Below are 20,833 nucleotides of genomic sequence, written 5' to 3'. Positions count from 1 at the left end.
TTTGTGATATACAAATATGAATATTGTATTTAAAAAAATTAAATACAAAAATAAAATATAAAATTTTATTCACGAGAAAAGCAGTACACAGTACCTTTTTCGTGGCCGATCGTTACGTGCAGATGATGGAGGTACGGGGGGGCAGTGCAAGGAAATTATGATCCAACAAACAACAATGAATGAAAATAATCATAGGAATAACTAAGTAAACATTTCATTGCAGTAATGAAATTGTGGCCCCAATCAACAACCAACATTTTGACACACCACAGACATTAAAGTTGCCATGTAGACCTGGGACAGAGATGCTAATCGGACAACAATAATTTCGTGGAAACTTTTACTCCTTTTGTTTTGTCTATTTTTAAGTTTATTAAATTAAGTTTGATAAAATTTAAATTACAATTCGTAAGTGTTAAAATTAATTGAATAAATAAATAAATATATATATATATATATATATATATTATATATATATATATATATTGAGAGTGGTTATAAATAAATCCGAATTATGGTTGAATTATTAAAAGCACAAAAAGAATGAAACTTATTTGATAAAGACCTAAAATATGATTTATTAATTAATTTTATAATTAAATAATATAGACAAAGTGTCATCTACTCCCTCCATCCCAGTCAATAGCATACCGTTATCATTTTTGGACGTCCTATCATTTATATACATTATCCTTTATAGTAACTTTTAATATTAAAAAAGTAACCCTCACCTACTTTATTAACTCACAAATAACAACATTAGTCATGTTAATCACATTTTGTTTGTTAATTAATTATACGTAAATAATCAGATTATACTGTCAGATTTTATATCATCACACCCACCTCTCTCATTTTCTCACCTCTCTCACCTCGCGATGAACTCTAATTTACTTTTCCCTCAATTCGCTCTTCGTCTCTTTCTTCCATAATCAATCGAACATGTGTAATGGAATCCCAGCTGATAAATGATTTAGCCCCAGCATCTGATTTCGATTCCGAGACGATATCTTCTACTTCTTCGCTAGTTCCCGTCACAGACTTGCACGTATATGTAATCGAATTTGAAGTTGTCGATGACACGCCGCTGAAGGTAAAAAAGCGCGAATTACAATAGAAGTTAAGCACTTTAAAAGCTAAGAAGTTGAAATTTAGAAATCCTTTCTCAAGCTTGTTATTTTTGTAATTTAGAAATAGCTCATTAAAAATCTGAGTTTTAACTAAATTCGTCAATATATTTCCTTTTGCAGGAGTCGTAACTATGGTGGCGGGAACTTCATTCAAATCTGGAAATGGTGCTTCATTTAAATCCGGAAGGATGAAGACAGTAGCCATTTGTGTTAGTGTTGTATTGTGAATTCTGTGTTTGTATTGGTCTGTAAAAGAACAAATGTTTGTAAATAAAACAAAGGATGTATAACAGGTGGCGGGTAGGTGAAAGGGGGGGGGGGGGGTGGGAGTCTTTTGGTTCTGAATTTTTGGTTAGTGGTTTAAGTACTGTAATGACTTTGCTCCCTTTTTTTTAATCACAGTACTTTCCGTACTATGCATGTCGTTACCATGGTGATATATTATTTCTTTATAGGCTGCTTTGTCCTCCGTGCCCAAATGTTTTGTATATAAATCACTGGGACGGAAGGAGTATAATTGAGGTACATGGTCTGTCAAATCTAGGACACTCAGAGCTCATATCATAATGCTAGTATAATTAGATATTTAAAAAAAAAAACAAAACTAAAGAGTTCCATACAAATTCTAACTCTACACAGATGACTATCAAGAGTCGAGGATAATTATTAATTGACTTAGGATAATGATCAAATGTCAATTTATCTTATAATAAGCTCCAACACCTACTTCTAATCTATGTCTAACACATGAAATATTTATATAAAATGCTCTGCTCTCAAAACTAATATGACGTTTAAACTTTGTGGTTGTCCGTCCATATTTTCTAACGCCGTTAATTGCCTCCACGACTTTATATCATTAGTGTCGTTTGACAAGTTTTTTAGTAATCATGGATCCGACGTAAAAGGAAGTAATCATAGATCTAGCGTAACTTTCTTTTACGACAAGCACAATTGAGCTTCCACAAATTAAATTTTCTAAAGTAAGGAAAGATGAGTTGGGTTCGCCGGCCACGGAAGATCGCGACATGTAGTGTCTTGATTATACTTGGTGAGTAAAAATTAGGTTTTATAATGTTTACGGATGTTGATATATAATAGGTTGTGCCAATGTTCCTTCGTAACTCGTACTTTATTTGCATTTACGTTTTTTTTTTGTTATTCTTTTATTTGCATTTATGTTTTTTTTGGGATTGAATATTGTCTAATTGACTTTGCCAAACTTGGGTTTTTTTAGTTTTGATAGTCCATACTCCCGTATGTTGATAATGATTATTTTGCTAAATAATAAGCTAATGCCTGATCGAACTGACCCTTAACTTGTAATTGAGTTACTGAACTAATATAAACTTGCATCTAGATAACTAGAAAGACCCAACTGTACTAACGTTTTCGGTTAAAATCAAACAAGAGTTAACGTTGTGTACACCTTTTAATATTCAGTGACTAAATAGCAAATTAAATCCAGTTTTGTAATTTATATATAAACTTTTAGAGTTCAATATCCCAACTGTAACTTTGCCATGAATTAAGTAAAATTTTTTTATATGTACTCATTATAACAATTATACATATATTAGGACTTTTTCTTGATACGATTTATTTTTAAATTTTATTACAATAATTTACATATGGTCATATTTTTTGAAACAAAAAAATTCCCTCTTTTCGTGTTCCTTTCTTTTCTATTTGAACTCGATCAATTTATTCTCCATACCAAACACAATATAATTAGTTGTTGGAACTCAACTCATGTGAAGTTTCGTCTGTAATAGTCTGATTTGAATCCTCACCACGTTATTTCTTTTGGTCCTATGTAGCTAGCGATTGAATTATATAGGAAAGTAGCAGCGATTTCCAACCAAGATCTCTTTTCTTATTCCAGTATGTAGGGGGACTATTTCAATGTTTTTCCTACTGAAATTTCTCAGTAAAATTGTTTGGACGAAACGAACTCCCCTAAAGTCAGGTTATCATATTTTTCTATTTTCTTAGTATTTCGTTTCTTTAGGTGCATCTTCCATTTGACCTGGTGACCTTCTAACAAATTTCTTCGCAATTAACATTTCATTTCCATTTCAAACACTTGAGTAATTTTCCAGCATAAAAACAAAATTTTTAATATCAGGAGGAAGACGAAATGGAAGAGTACGGCATCTAAAATTTAGAAACAACAATGGTAAAAAATTTTGTATATAAATTATGAATTTTCATAAGTTGTCGCAATCAAAAGTACAGAAAACATAGATACACGATACAAAATTAAATTAGTTGGTGGTCCTATTCCTAGCTGTGTTACTTTTAATACGATTTCCATTCGGCCCCCACTCGGCTACACCTACACATTTCTGTTACACCGGAGGAGTGAGGGAGAGAATTGCGTAGTGCAGCTAAAATAGAAATAGTAATTCATCAAAGAATTTAAGTCGGAAGAAGGGCATGATTAGATCACTGAAAAATTTGAAGAATACATGTCCAGTTATACCTTGGCGTAAGGCATGGGTGTTTGATTTCTGGGTTTAAAAGTTTAGGTGAAATAAATTTTAAGAGGGATAAATATCAAGTAGGCCACTCGTTTCGTCCAAATGTATCAATTGAGTCACTAATTCTCAAATTGACTCAAATGAGACACTCATTAGAAAAATTTATATCAAAAATATCACTGTATCGTTAGTCGAAATTTTGAAAATATTATATATTGAGTTTCGCACATTTTTTATGAATGGTATTACATCTCAAACAGTTAAAGTTAACGGCAGATTTGGACGGAATAGTGACTACGAGTTATAACTTACATAGAAATGTTAAGTGTAGAGTGTATATTGTCACGTTTTAAAGTTTACGTACTAAATTATATTTGGAACCAATTTAGAGGTTATAAAGTGTAATTAACTCTTTAAATGTAATACTCCCTCCGTCCCAGCCATTTGTATACAAATGGTTGAGACACGGAGACCAAGGAATTGGGTAAAATATGAGTAAAGTTGGATGAAAAGTGGGTATAATGGTGGGACCCGTTTATATTTAATAATAGATTTGAGTTAGTGGAGGGAAGTAGTGGGTGTAATAGGGTTTATATTATTATAAAATAGAGATAGTGGAAGAAAGTAGTGGGTGTAATGATGTTTTATATTATAAAAAATTGTTATTTTGAGAATGTATACAATTGGTAGGACGTCCCAAAAAGAAAACTGTATACAATTCGCTGGGAATAAGGTTGTGAGAATAATATAATGAGCGGGACTGCAAGCATGACAAATATTTACGCGGAGGCGGTCTTGAATCCAGATCCAGTTGACATAATTAAATTTGTTCGTGTAATTTGATAGTTTTACGATTGAATCGTCATATCGCAACATCTGTAAATTAATTACTCAATTTATACAGCTAGCATAATTAGTTAATTACCGGTCACTCAACTTGAAACCAGCTTCTGTGGTTGTCTACATACAAAGTTGACATTATATGATAATTTATACACACTTGTAAGTTGCAACCTCAGTGTGAACATGTAAACAATACCAAAAATGCAGAAGTTGTATCACGTATTTTTCAATAGTCAAGTCGATGGACATACTTATATTAAGAATCACGTAAAAGAAAACAATAGGCGCAGCTACAGCCTATACATACAGAGCCAAAAAAGCATAAAAACCTCAACATATAAGTAGAGCCCGGGGTACAAATATTGTTGTGAATTTCTTTTCGAAGGGCAAATGTTATCAAATTATTTATATAAAAAAAGAGGATTATCAGCGCAGTCTCAACGTAATATATTTAATTCTTATTTTAATATTTTAACAATAATTTTATGCGAAATTGGGGTAGTATAATGAAGATTTTTATAGATACTAAGATACTAACTTAATTTTAATATTTCACAATGATATACTTACGCATTATAGTTATTAAAAAAATCATTGTCAGTAAATTATTGGAGTACATTTTTCCGAGTAGCGGGGTTACATAAATCGGTAATTATACCAAATCGTTTGAGCTGCCGATTCAGGATTTATCGGAAATCAGGAATTAGTCGGAGTAAAATCATTTGTATTTTAATATTTAAATATTCCTTTTAATAATTAGTTGTTATTATATTAGTTATTTAATAAAAAATATATTTATAATATTATAAATTCTATATTTATTCATATTTAAAGTAATATAGTATTCAATTTCAATAACTTATTATATATATTTCGATTAAGAAAAATTTATAATTATTAATATTTCAAATATCGAATCGATCGGCCATTTCTTAAAAGATTAATCGGTAATTTTTAGAACAAAAATACCGAGCGTTTTGTTTGAACAGAATCACGAATCACAATGAGGCTTGTACGTACGGGTAATTTACTAACAACGAAATTAATTAATCTTAGATGTTAGGTACAGTTGTTACGATAATAAGTATATATACTTATATCGACTGACAAATTGCATTATTCAAATCATCGTAACCCCCATAACAATGATATCAACTACTTAAATATACTCCTATTTAACAATTAACACTAACACAGAGCATACAGTATACAGTATATAATAATAGATGGTAAAAGGAGCTCAACTCCTTTCCAGTCAGTATAACAACCTCTGTTTTGGCTCCAAGCACTTGGGTTCTGAGAAATCAGGGGACTGTTGAACGGAATTTGAATTGATTTCAACACGGATTTTCCCGTTTAATAAAATCATGAATTAAGATTATATTTGGTGTTCTTCGGTTGACATTTAGATATTTGTGAATTAGAAGTTTCTAAAATTTTAAATACTTATAAATACTTATAAATAATAAATCGTTAGAAGTTATTCACCTATACCCCTCGATAACTTGCAATTTCGGTAAAAAGTTAAAACCTATTTATCAAGCAAACACAAAATTCTACAGTAACTTCTTATTTATTATAATTTCCATGATGATTTCAAATAGTATATATGAATTAACTTCATATTTATAACCAATTAACTACGTGTTTGGAGGATGGTCGGTAAGAATGAAAACCGGGAATCGGAATGAGAGATATGAGAATACGGTTATGACGGTTATGAGAAAAGGTAATACAAGAGGTATGAAAAGAATGATTTACTCTCTCAGAAGGAATGAGATTCTCATTCCACACAAAAATTTTGCTCAACCAAACAAAATGTATGAATATAAAATTTCAATTTCCGTTAGTTAACGTTAGTTAAGCTCTTCAACCTATTATAAGTTCTTTCACATTTGTTTCTTTGCAGAAAGTTTGTAGTATGTCTGTTATACATTACATTTCTATTAATTATGCAGTAAAAAGTAATGATAGTAATAAGTTTGTGTGGTGAATTGGTTACAAGAAGTTAAGAGAGTGGAAGAATAAAGTGGTTAAGTCAAGCAGCCAAGAAGCAGAAGATATGAAAGCATGAGCAGAGAAATCCATCCATCCATCCATATGTATTTCTAGTCAAAAAGTCCATGTTCAAACTACTCCTCTTCCTGTTAATTTCCGGGAAATATTCACCTCACTCTCACTTCCACCTAAACATCCTGCACTCCTTCGCCTTTTTATCCTTTTCTTTCCCTCCTATAAAAACACCTGACATCTCCCTTCTCCTTACTCACTTCAAAATCTTTATATCTTCCTTGCTCTTGTTAACCCAGTTAGCTAGGCAGCATTTATAAACACAAACCATATCCATATATATACAGACATATCTATATACATAATGGATGAGCTAAGCAAGTGTGGAGCCAATTATGTAGCACTCACTCCTACCACCTTCTTGAAGAGAGCTTCTATGGTTTATGCCAACCGGGCCTCTGTTATATATGCCAATGTTCGCTTTAACTGGCTCCAGACTTATCAGCGCTGCTGTCGTCTCTCCTCCTCTCTTCGTTCCCTCAACATTACCAAAAACGACGTGGTAACTTATTTACTTCTCAGTTGTAATCTACTTCTTTACTTTAAACAAGAAGTCACCTTTTAGATTGCCTAAATGGCTAATATTTGATGATTAATTGATTTATGTTTTTGTGAAATTGAATGAATAGGTGTCCGTTTTAGCACCAAACACTCCTGCATTGTATGAAATGCACTTTGCAGTGCCCATGGCTGGCGCTGTCCTCAACGCCATTAACACTAGGCTGGATGCCAACAACATAGCTACTATTCTCCGTCACTCTGAAGCAAAAATGTTGTTTGTGGACTACGAATACGTGCCTGTTGCCCGTGATGCCCTCCGCCTCCTCATCTCCCAGAATTATTCGTGCCTTCCTCTGGTCATCGTCATTGATGACATTGATTCCCCCACTGGAATCCGTCTGGGAGAGCTGGAATACGAACAACTTGTCCGCCATGGAGATCCTAGCTACGTCCCTGAGGAGCTGCAAGACGAGTGGGACGCGATAGCGCTCAATTACACCTCTGGAACCACCTCAGCGCCCAAAGGAGTGGTGTATAGTCATAGAGGCGCTTTTTTGAGTACCATGAGTTTGATCCAGGGGTGGGAAATGGGGACGGAGCCTGTGTATCTGTGGTCCCTCCCTATGTTCCATTGTAATGGCTGGACCTTCACATGGGGAGTGGCTGCACGCGGCGGCACCAACATATGCATCCGCAACACGACTGCTCAAGAAATGTACTCTGCCATTGCGCAGCACAAGGTCACGCACATGTGCTGCGCTCCTGTTGTTTTCACTATTCTCCTTGAGGCAAAACCCGAGGAGAAACGCAATATCAGTAATCCGGTAAATATACTTACTGGAGGGGCGCCCCCGCCAGCGCCCCTCCTGGAAAAGTTGGAACGCCTCGGTTTCCATGTCATGCATGCCTATGGCCTCACCGAGGCCACCGGGCCTGCTCTGGTCTGCGAGTGGCAGGCTAAATGGAACATCCTGCCGCGACAAGAGCAGGCCAAACTCAAGGCTCGTCAGGGGGTCAGTATACTCACCTTGGCCGATGTCGATGTCAAAGACTTGAGCACGATGCAAAGTGTGCCTCATGATGGCAGGACAATGGGGGAAATAGTTCTCCGTGGTAGCAGTATCATGAAAGGCTACTTCAAAGACAAAGTCGCCACACAAAAGGCCTTCAAGCAAGGCTGGTTCTTGACAGGCGACGTCGGGGTAATCTACCCCGACGGCTACCTTGAAATCAAGGACAGGTCCAAAGATGTCATTATCTCTGGTGGTGAAAACATAAGCAGTGTCGAACTAGAGTCCATTCTTTACAAACACCCGAGTGTCATCGAGGCCGCGGTGGTGGCCATGCCCCATCCGCGATGGGGCGAGAGCCCCTGCGCCTTCGTTGTTGCGAAAACCACAGACAAGAACAAACTACAGGAGGAGGATCTGCTGAAGCATTGTCACCAAAATTTGCCAAAATATATGGTCCCCAAGAAGATTCAGTTTCTAAATGAAATACCAAAAACGGCAACAGGAAAACCAAGAAAGACTGAGCTCAGAGAAATTGCAAAGACTCTGGTCATCTCCGAGAAACCAGCAGCCAAGAAACCGACAAACAAAGGAAACAGCCGACCAAATTACAATGGACATGAAACTCACGACCAAGTTCTGGCCATGTCTCGTCTTTGAGATTATATGATTTCTTGTATTATACATCAAATATGGGTTGTTGGTACCACTATTGTTTGCTTATAAGGCATGTTTTTCCTAGAGCTAAATATGATATATGAACATTTTTATATAAACTTTACTCCTTTTTCATAAAACATTTTGTAAACTTTAGTTGTGCTTCACTAGCTGTTAAGAGCATCTCCAGCACCATCTTAGCACATTTTTAAATATAATATTAAATATTGGATCCTAATGACTTAAGATAATAATAGTTATTCTCATCTCCAACAATATTTCTTATATTCATTCCTTATATACTATTTTATTATTAAAAGTCATATTTGTTTTCAAAATGTATTATAAAATAAGATTTAGGAGAGGAGAGAGGTTAGCTAAATATAAGACATGGGCCGCATGGCTAATGGATTTTAGTGATTTAAAGAATGATTAGGATACTGTTGGAGTGGATTATTTTCTCATATTCTTCGTATTTTGGTTTAAGACTCCAAATAGCTAAGCTATTGGAGTTGCTCTAAGATTTCTGCAGCTTCAACCATATTAATTATCAAACTTCAAATAAGGCTGCTCTGTCGGAATTAGCGATCTGATTCATTGAGGCTTCTAGTAAAGAAAATTGGTGTTTGTAAAAGAAAATGATTTATGCATAAAATTCGGTAATTTGTTTTAATAAATGATGTGTCAAGTTTTTGTTAAAATTAATTCTTTAGAATATAAATAACATCAATTAAAATAGCTCACCTCAATTATCATGTTATTTTATACAGTAGTACAAAATTTTGTATTAAATATTATTCATGTGATTTAAAAATAAATCCAATCGGTTATATACTTGAGTTTCTGAATTTGTATCGGAAGTAAGTTTGAGCTCGAATTTGCTCGCCAACGGTTTTACTTCATTTGACAAAAACAAATACATACAAAGCTCAGAGCATATTCAATTGGATGTCCTTTGTCTACTCAAATCCTTTTCACGGTTCTTTTTATTTATTTCATGGAAGGCCCAATTACATGCGGAAGTTGATCCAATATACAAAATGAAGGTGTATTTCACTAGTATCCTTTTTTTCTTTTTTCTTTTTTAATTCAAATCTTCTAGTATTTGAAGAAAATTTAATATGAATTTTTTTTCATGAAATTCATATCGGATAGTATTTGATCAAAAATTTAAATTATAGAAAATAGTAGTTCTAGCTTTAAGTAACCTGGTCACTAACGAATGAGGTTCCGTTATCGACCTCCATGCTTGCTTTCCTAGCATATGGACGTTAAACTCTTTAACTTGTCAAAATCCCATTATGCTAAATTCACTTGTTTCTCGATATTGCGATGTTAAACTCTCTAACTCATCATAATCTTATCCCCTCGATTTTTTTAGGTAGCACATTTTATCCCAACCCATCCATCGAATTCCCGGCTTTCACATTTGACATTAACACTTCCAACTTGTTGCATAACTATTGAGGAAGGAAAACACGCCCATAACATATGACGGGATGGCTTAGATGATTGATTTAAGCAACACTATTTACCTGTCCTACATACTATCATCCCCATCTACTATCATCCCCTTCCATACGGCCCTAACCTCCTATCTAATATAACAAAATATATCTCCTTCATTTTTTCCACGTAAAAAAACAATTTCAACTTAAATTAAGGAGATTCGAGAAGTAAAAAATCAAAATCATGCATAGATTTGAAAACATTACTTTCACATAAGTAACTAGTTTTGTTTCTTTTTAATAAAAAAATCACCCTACCTTCAATTAATTTTACCAAAATATATTATGAGAGTTTTCCTCGAGGTCAAGTCAATCGACAAAAAGAAAAATCATCTTACGAGAAAATATATATTTTGGAAGTGAAAAGGGCGAGTGGAGACTGATTTCTAGTGGGTGCTCTGTATTGTATTCAGAAATTGAAGTAAAAAAGAAAAAAAGCCTAGAAAAAGAAAAGATTGATGGGTACGGAGTGAGCAGCGTCGGCGAAGCACATGAGAGGAGTTCCCAAAAAGATAGTCATCGGAGGAGTTGGTTCATTTTCAAAAACATTGGCTACTTTTCTCAACCACACCATCTTCACAATTTTCATGCCCTTTTGCGTCTCCTCACGCTCCAGACCCAAAGGCGTTCCTCTCATTATTGTTAGCAATCAAATGTCCACGTCAACCCCCATCTTCTTTCAATTACTCAACAATCATTACTTTTGTTTCTTCAATTTCACTCTTGGGTACTGTTCTACAGCAACCACGTGTTAGATAAGGGTATCTAACACACTGTACCGGGGCCACTGAATTTATATTTTAAGGGCTCAGATCCAATTTTGGGTTTTTAATGTATCCGCGGTTATTTTCCGCGGAAGGGAAAACTCCCTATCCGCGGTTATTTACCGCGGAAGGGAGTTTTCCCTATCCCCGGTTTTTTATAGCGGATACATTAAAATCTCAGATTGAATCTGAGCCTTTGAAATATAGATCTAACGGCCCCCGTACAGTGTGTTAGATACCCTTATTTAACACGCGGTTGTCAAGGAACAGGACCCTTCACTCTTATCATATTGCAATGCAGGTTAGATGACCCCGTATAGTTAGATGACCCTGTTATACGGGGATTTAAAGGTTTTCCCACAAGTGGTCCGAGGCAGGGCTGCTCATGGGTTGTCCAACCCGTTCAAACCAACCCAACCCAACCTTGAACTAGGCCGACTAACCCGACCCATTCCAAACCGTGGGTTAATTGGGTTGATTTTTGGTTGAGCCGTTTATAATGGGTTGGGTCGAAATATGACTTTTAAAAACCCTAAACCAACCCAACCCGGTCAAAATATAAACACTCTGATACTCCCTCCGTTTCTTTATTCTTTTCTCGTTTGATATGTCGGGACTGTTCATAACATAAGACTAATTACTAATTTACATCTAATCTATAAGACTAAATATAGTCGTGAGTGATATTGTTGAATTCGTATTCACGAGTACTTTAATACAATGAAGTTTTTATATTTAATACTAATACAAAATTAATGATATTAAGGATCAAAAGTGTGTATTGGCAAACGTGCTAGAGAGAAACAGGAAAAGTAATAAGAGACGGAGGGAGTAGAATATTTTTGGTTGCTTACGGAACTATATTTACTTATTTGATGATAGAATGTGCAGTGAGTGTAGTGCAGTGTGCAGAAACAATTAGAAATAAAGCTTTATAGTTCAAATCAAACGACTCACATTGCACTCTAAAAGCACCTGATATTTTGTACCGGTGCAGTGTCCTATGTTATTGCTAATTGTATACAACAAAATGGTGCAAAACATATTTTGGATTATGCTTATCTTGCAAAATTTTCAACCCGATCAACCCTACCCTAACCAACCCAACCCGTCATACAATTAGTAGGGTTGGGTTTCTAATTCTTTTTATGATTAATGGGTTAAATTTTTCTAACCCGTACTAAATGGGTTGGGTCGCTTGAATGGCCGAAACCGGCCCAACCCAGCCCATGTGCAGCCCTAGTCCGAGGTTAGCACGATAGGCACTAGCTACTCAAGACATATGTTTCAAAAATTTGCCTCTATCTTACTTTTTCACGCTTGGTGTGTGATTATCTTTCTTTTATCATTTTTATATTTTCATTCCTTCTTATAATTAATTCGTATGCTAGCACTTAAATATATGAGATTAGTTACTTCATACTGTTCATTCATATTTTTATATATATATATTTTATATATTTATATATTTTTATATTTTTATATATATATTTTTATGTTGTGTCCATTCATGTTTTCTATATATAGCCTTTAGAACAACTCTTCTGTAACAAGTTTAGTTTTATACAAGTCATATTTTACATCTCTTTGCTGGCTTTACACCATGATATGAGTGAAACCATAACATCTGTTCATGGTATCAGAGCCATAGCGTAATCGATCCTCGCTTTTACTACTGTTCTTCCGCATTCTCTGTTTCGTTTGCTTCGATTCAATCTTTATCGAGATTGTGTTTCTTGATTTTGTTGATTTCTTGAGATTTGCATCGTTTTCAGATCTCATTTCTTGACCTAAGTTTGCTTGCTATGGCGAATTTTACCGGTGAATCTTCTCACAATGAACACTACTCTAATTCACAGAATCAAGCTGTGAATTATAATGATCCCTACTATCTCTCTTCTGGTGATAATCCTCGCCAACAACTAGGCACTTCGCTTCTTTCTGGTGATAATTACATCAATTGGCATCGCAGTGTGAAAATGGCGCTTGGAGCAAAGAACAAGCTCGGTTTCATTGACGGATCTCTTCCTCAGCCAGATGAATCTTCACCTGACTATAACAAATGGATCCGCAATGATTATATGGTGATGTCCTGGCTAACCTCTTCTATGGAACAAGTAATTTCTGATAGCTTAATGTTTGCTACTTCTGCTTATGAACTTTGGAGTGATGTTACTGAGCGATTTGGTAAGTCCAATGCTCCTTTGCTCTATGAATTGCATACTGCTCTTGTCAAGATTCAACAAGATAATATGAGTGTTGCTGAGTATTTTGGGAAAATGAAATCTGTTTGGGATAAACTTCAGGTTCTTGAAGGTAATCATCTTGTTTGTCCTTGTAAGGCTAACTTGAAAACAGTTTTAGAGGCTGAAGAAACTACGAAATTGATTCAGTTTATCTCTGGATTGAATAAGAATTATGATTCTGTTAAGACAAATATGTTAAGCATGGAACCTCTGCCAACTGTTCTTAAGGCATATCACATTGTCCAGCAGATAGAAAAGCAAAATGAAACATATGAATTTGTTTGATTCTGGTGCTTTGAAAGATTTTTCTTGTGAGTCTTGTATTCTGGCAAAACATCACAAATTGCCTTTTAATGATTCACATTCTAGAGCTCCTGCTGTTTTTAATCTTTTGCATGTAGATTTATGGGGTCCTTATAGAATCCCTACCATTACTGGTTGCAAGTATTTTCTTACTATCTTAGATGACCATAGCAGAGTGACTTGGACACATTTGTTGGTCACTAAGGATCAAGTTGCTCACATTCTTGCTGGTTTTTTAGAATATGTGTCTAATCACTTTGGTACTACAGTTAAGAATATTAGAAGTGATAATGGCACAGAAATTTTGAAAGAATATTGTACATCAATGTTTCTTTCTAAAGGGATAATTCACCAAAGGAGTTTACCAGGGGTTCCTCAACAAAATGGTAGGATTGAGAGAAAACACAGACATCTTTTAGAAACTGCTAGAGCTATCAGGATTCATGGTAATTTACCTATGAAGTTTTGGGGTGACTGCTTGTTATCTGCTACATATCTGATCAATTTAATGCCCAGTTCTGTATTATCTTGGCAAATTCCTTATGAAATACTTATGAAAAAGCCTCCTGATATCACTACTTTAAGAGTCATTGGCTGTTTATGTTTTGCTGCTGTCAAAACATCAGACAAATTTGCACCTAGAGCTAAGAAATGCATTTTACTTGGATATCCATATGCTTAAAAAGGTTACAAGCTTTATGACTTAGAAACTCAAGAAATGTTTCTTAGCAGAGATGTTTTGTTTAAGGAAACAATTTTTCCTTTCAAACTAACATCTGATACTGATCACACACCCTCCAAGCCAACCTGTCCTAGTTTACCTTTGGTCAATCCTGCTAATATTGATCATCAGGTACCTGAAACACATACATCCCCTGATAATTCTGAGAATTCTGCTCAGTCTGATTCTCCTTCAATACCACATTTTCATGTGCCCTTGACTCCTTCTACTTCTCATACTTCATCCCACACTTCTACTTCTGAGCCATCTGACTCTGTTACTCAATCTCCAAGTTTGGGTACTTCTAATTTGAGAAGGTCTACTAGAGTGACTAATGTGCCAAAAAGGTTTGATTCTTATGTTCTTAGTAAACCTTCTCAGGCTCATTCTGTAGATACTACAGACTATTTTGTTAGTCTTAATAATGTTCTCACTTCACCAGTAGAACCATCATGTTATGATGTCGCTAAGCATGATCCTACTTGGGTAGCTGCTATGGATGCAGAATTAAAGGCTCTTGAGGATAATCAGACTTGGGATCTCACTACTTTGCCTCCTGATGCACATACTATAGATTGTAAGTGGGTGTTTAAGACAAAATTCAATCCTGATGGCAGTGTTGAAAGATGTAAGGCAAGATTGGTTGCTAGAGGAGACAAACAAATTAAAGGAAAAGATTTTAAACATACTTTCAGCCCTGTTGCTAAGTTCACTACTGTTAGAACTCTTATTGCTTTGGCTGCTGCTTCAGGTTGGCATTTAAAACAACTAGACATTAATAATGCCTTCCTCCATGGTTATTTGACTGAAGACATATATATATGCTTCCTCCTCCTGGTTATTCTAAGGCAAAACCAGGTCTTGTTTGTAAACTAAGAAGATCTCTGTATGGCTTAAGACAAGCATCTAGGGAATGGAACAAAGAACTTTCTTCTTTTCTTATCAGCCAAGATTATGTGCAGTCTTCACAGGACTACTCTTTGTTTGTTAAGAAGTGTGGTGAGTCCTTTACAGCAATTGTTGTGTATGTTGATGACCTTTTGGTCACTGGAAATAACATTGAAGAGATTGATCAGATTAAGAGTTCTCTTCATCAAAAATTTACTATCAAGGATCTGGGAAATTTGAAGTATTTTCTTGGTATAGAAGTATTAAGAACTGATGAGGGAATTCAGCTCAATCAAAGGAAGTACATTTTGGACCTTTTGGCAGATTCTAATCTTACAGATTGCAATCCAGCACCTTTCCCTTTGTCTAAAGGTCTGCACTTAAGTACTAAAGATGTTCCTAAGTTACCTGATCCAGAAGTTTACAGAAGAATCATTGGAAAATTACTTTATCTAAATCTCACAAGACCTGATATATCATATGCTGTGCAACAGCTTTCCCAGTTTCTTCAAGAACCTGCTCAGCCACATTATGATGCTGCTTTACATGTTCTGAAATATCTGAAAGGCACATTAAATGTTGGCTTGTTTTACAAGGCTAATACTCCTATTCAGTTAACTGCATATTCTGATGCAGACTGGGGCACTTGCTCATTCTCTGCCAAGTCTTTATCAGGTTATGCTATTTTCTTGGGTTCCTCTCTTGTGTCTTGGAAAACTAAGAAACAGAAGACTGTTTCCAAAAGTAGTGCAGAGGCTGAATATAGAAGCATGAGCTATACTACATCTGAGATCATTTGGCTTGAAGGTCTGCTGCAGGATTTACATATTACTGTTCCTAGACCAATCAATCTTTATTGTGACAACACCTCAGCTCAACACATTGCAGAAAATCAAATATTTCAGGAGCGTACTAAGCATCTCAAGATTGATTGTCATTTCATCCGAGAATATGTTCAATCTCAGTTTCTTCAGATTGTTCATATCAGCACTTTTATTCAATTGGCAGATATTCTCACAAAACCATTGGATGCTGCTCATCACAAGTTTTTAAGCATCAAGCTTGGCCTTCATTTTGATCCACCTTAAGTCCAGCTTGAGGGGGGGATATTGAGACATATATATTTATATTACTTGTAAATATTCAGTTAGATATTCCAGCTGTACACAGCAAGTTGTTAGAAGTTAGTTAGAGAGTAGTGGAGCTAGTCCATTCATGTTTTCTATATATAGCCTTTAGAACAACTCTTCTGTTTAGTTTTATACAAGTCATATTTTTCATCTCTTTGCTGGCTTTACACCATGATATGAGTGAAACCATAACATCTGTTCACAACTTCATTGCTCTGGACCACGTACATTTTTGGCCGTCTTTTTCGAGTTAGTAGTTTATTTACTTTGTTAAAAGTTATACGTGTGGTGGTTAATGTGGGAAGAGCCACATGCCCACATCCAACCTTTTTCGTAGTTTTAATCGTTTTTTTTTAATTGGCTCTACAAATAAAGTTTTCCAACTAATGATTCTCCCGGAAAATGCATACCCATAACAAGAGGTGGTGGGATTTATTAGGAAAATATGAATGAAGCTCTTGATTGGTTAAGTGATGGAGAATGGGTATTCTACTAAATCACCTTTCATCTTAGTGTTATGCTCCCTCACTTCGAAAGTGTCTTTATCTTTTTGGCAAACTAGGACTGTTAAGATGCCGCCTCTTACCAATTTATTTCTTTTAATATTTAAGTTCTGCTCTTTTCCATTAATACTTTTTAATGTTCTTACTTCATAAGCCACGTAACCTAAAAGAAACTTTGTTCATGTGATACGTTATTTCTAAGCTTGTTTTGAAGTTTTCTTCAATCTCTATTATCTTTTGTATGAGCAATTGTATACATTCATGGAGGGAAAGTATTAAGTATCTCAAGAAGATACACCAATTAGAAGATTGAAGTGGGGCACTGCTAGTCTTATCGTCCGTTCCCCTGTTACTCCAATAGTTTTGCCAATTGTCCATCACGGTTTTGAGAAGGTAATACTTTTGCACTGTACCTATTGTACTAATATGACACTTTTAAGTTGTGAGACATGCATGTTTTCATATCAAAGTAGCGCAGCTCCATATATGGCTCAAAAACTAGCTCATTATATGTAAGAGCATTATAGTATACTGAGTCCGATCCACTCTATTTCTTTTTTGTCCTTTCAATATGATCCTAAGGCATCTTTATTGTTCTCTACCTAATTACAGAAATCATAGATGCATGTATACAAGGAGTGTATATAAGGCCCTGGCTAAGAGAGCTTTGCTCATTTATCCATAATGTTTGATCTCCTTGATAAAGTTCTTTGCTTCAGACCGCTTATATATTATGAACATTAGCTATCTCCATTGGTACTACATCTAACGAAACATTTGTCCTCTTTATTGGTTTTTTTGGTTCAGTGTTCTTGTTTCTCTACAAGACTAGTAAATGGTAGAAGATACATATATGAAATAGCATCTAATCATAACGTGTTGAATGATTCTTTGAATTATTCCAAGTTTAACGCACAAAAACTTCTAGAATGCTAGTTCATTACAACCTTCCTCATTTCAAGCACATATTCAAGTTTCAAATGGAGGAAATGTAAGAGGAGCCCTTGGTGCCTCAGTTAACTAAAAAATTCCGTGCAATGACTTATATAGTGCATTTTCTAAAAAAATGTTGGTTATCTGTCACCTGCTGGTAACTACCACTTATCAGTAGAGTTTACATTATAGCGAAGCAATATTGAAACTCAGAGAGTATAATTTCATCTAATTTCTAGTCTCTGAATTACTTTTAAATTAATTTAGCTGCTATATTACCTAAGTGTGAGTATGTCTGTTGGATCCAACTGTCTGTTTCTTAGTTTGAACTGTTGTTGAATCCAAGTGTCAGGTTCTTAGTTTTAAAAACAAATAGCATTCTTGGATATGGTACCGAAATTGGACACAAGAGCGGGGATTCAACATATATCCTTACCATAAGTGAGACTATACATGTTCTTTAATTGTTTAACATATTCTAAACTAACGTCTTATACAATAACACATAACATATTCGTACAAGTCTTCATGCCATTAATCAAAAGAATAAAATGAAAATAATAATCCATGCAGATGACCTTTTGGAAACAAGTTGTGAGACCTTATAAAAATTTTGAACTAGATTGCTTTAAGTTGAAGTGTCCAGAAGGATCTAACTTCCTTCCCAGACCTGCACCCAAGTAATATCCTATCGACATGGATATGTTCATATCCGATCTCCACGATTATGAAGGCAAAAATGAAGAATTCAGGTAATCTCTACAACAACCCTACCTAATTCATTGTTAGGAAAAAAACTAGATAATGCTCTAGACGTGAATAGGTGTTATGACTAAGATAGGTTTAATTTTTTTAAAGTTGTATCAAGTATCAACTGTTACACACAAAAACAGTCTAGGTGTTATGACTAACTAAGACCGGTATTGAATTTCTTTTAAGATGTGTCACCCGTTACACACAAAAACAATCTAAAATCTAGATAGGTTACTGAATTCACAAATAAATAATCTACCAGCTAGCTCTGATATGAAATGCAATGTAGATTCTAGTAAGTAAAGAACATAAGAAATTATTGTCAGTTTAACCCATGTCCCCTAATTCTGCTTCCAGTCTCTTATCAAACCAAAACTAAACTTTTGCAAGATAAACATGCAAAAGTTTGGTCTTGGTTTGTAGTCTGGTATAACGCATTATAAACATTCCGATCACTTAAATCAAATTAATTAGACCCGTTAGATTGAATTTTCTAATATTTCACAACGATACTGCTAAGGAGTCGTTTGGTTGGTTGTTATCAAGAATGAGGTATGGTATGAAATAAACCAAAACCATACCTAGTGTTTGGGAGGACTTTTTTTATTCTCATGCCCATACCTAAAACCCCACATTATGAGTTTTCGAACCCCAAAGAAAGAGCTGGGTATGAGAATTATTGTTAATGTTATTTTTTTATTCTTCGAAAAAATATTAATAATAACAAAAAATATTTATATGTACAAATAAATGTTATTATAAATAATAAAAATATAATTAGAATATATTATTAAGGTACGTAAACATAAATAAGAAATTATTAACTATTAAAAATCCGCCATGCATCGCACGGGTTTTATATATATATATATATATATAGACACACACACACACATATCTCTGTGTGTGTGTCACGCTAGAGAGATTCAATACTTAAAATGGAACCATAGAACCAATAAAGTTCTATTGCAGAACCCTATATTTTACATAGAACCCTATATTTTACATGGATTTTCAGGATCTAAATCTAAATACATGTTTTTTTCATCATTGTGTGTGTTCAAAAATAATTTCAAGATATAAGACATTTTTTTCATGTGCAGTTCTGCTGCAGGACCGCAATTAATACTGGAATTAAGGTAAGAGTTCTAAGGGTTCTAACGTATATGACCATCATCTTCACCCAAATCGTAATAATGGACCTCTTACCACCATTACGAGACGTTTCTATGACTTGCCACCATTGTCTATCATCACCAATAGTCACATACATTTTCCATCATAACTTACAAAACTAACGACTACTTACCATCATCATACAACTTCTCTTGTGGCTTCCTACCACCAAGAACCTTCCTACGGATGAAATTAATTATCTATAATCGATTATCAATAATTTAGATAAGTAGATTCTCTCAATTTTGATAATAAAAATCGTTGTTTACATACTGTATAAAAACAGTGATTAGTGCAGTATAAATTAGTGATACCCGTAGTCATAAATAGTGGTAGGGAAACTGGTTTCTAGTTTTTATTTTAAGAAGGCTCATGATCAAATAGAAACCACTCTTAAAATTTAACACTTAAAATTTAACACTTAAAATAGAAATTCTAATATAAAATAAATCTATTTTAAGTAATTTAACACTTAAAATTTGATTAAAAAAAGTATATTTTCGAAACTGATTCTACAACAGAATAATTCTGGATGATTATTATTCTGTTATAGAATCATGTTGAGATATTACATAATTTTAGATGATCTTTGGAATAAAAAAATTGTATAATTCCGTTTTCGGTTTAATAATCAAAATTTAAAATTATATTTCATAAAATATATAATAGAATATATATATATATATATATATATATATATATGTGTGTGTGTGTGTGTGTGTGTGTGTGTGTGTGTGTGTGTGTGTGTGGTAGCACTCCACAGCATACCCTCTTATATGGAGTTACGTAGCACACCATTATAAATATATACATAATATATATTCTATTATATATTTTATGAAATATAATTACAAATTTTGATTATTAAACCGAAAACGAAGTTATACAATTTTTTTTATTCCAAAAATCATCTAAAATTATGCAATATCTCAACATGATTCTATAACAGAATAATAATCATCCAGAATTATTCTATTGTAGAATCAGTTTCGAAAATATACTTTTTTTAATCAAATTTTAAATGTTAAATTACTTAAAATAGATATATTTTATAGTATTCTATATTATAATCACGTTTTATATGTATTCAATAACAAAATTTATAATAAAATTGATGATATATAGTGGCGCAATGTAACTCCATATAAGAGGTTCCTCTCTGTAATGTTGGCATATATATATATATATATATATATATATATATATATATATAT

At 34.2% G+C, this 20,833-nt stretch overlaps 1 protein-coding gene across 1 annotated transcript; it reads left to right on the top strand.

Moving 5' to 3' along the window:
* The first annotated feature begins 6,706 nt into the window (after positions 1–6,706).
* On the top strand, positions 6,707–8,834 carry LOC108220682 (trans-cinnamate:CoA ligase, peroxisomal). The gene is made up of 2 exons (XM_017394520.2): positions 6,707–7,028; positions 7,156–8,834. The coding sequence occupies exons 1-2, from the start codon at positions 6,831–6,833 to the stop codon at positions 8,695–8,697; spliced, it is 1,740 nt and encodes a 579-aa protein (XP_017250009.1). The 5' UTR covers positions 6,707–6,830; the 3' UTR covers positions 8,698–8,834.
* Positions 8,835–20,833: the final 11,999 nt, after the last annotated feature.

The sequence above is a fragment of the Daucus carota genome, chromosome 5 (assembly GCF_001625215.2).
Source record: "Daucus carota subsp. sativus chromosome 5, DH1 v3.0, whole genome shotgun sequence".
Classification (NCBI taxonomy): domain Eukaryota; kingdom Viridiplantae; phylum Streptophyta; class Magnoliopsida; order Apiales; family Apiaceae; genus Daucus; species Daucus carota.
The sequence above is the reverse complement of the archived record's forward strand: the minus strand, read 5'-3'. Positions and strand labels throughout refer to the sequence as shown.

Excerpts from the sequence above, each read along its gene's own strand:
- LOC108220682 (XM_017394520.2), top strand. The coding sequence starts at position 6,831 with ATGGATGAGCTAAGCAAGTGTGGAGCCAATTATGTAGCACTCACTCCT. Across the intron at positions 7,029-7,155 it reads ACATTACCAAAAACGACGTG|GTGTCCGTTTTAGCACCAAA; the intron begins GTAACTTATTTA and ends TTGAATGAATAG.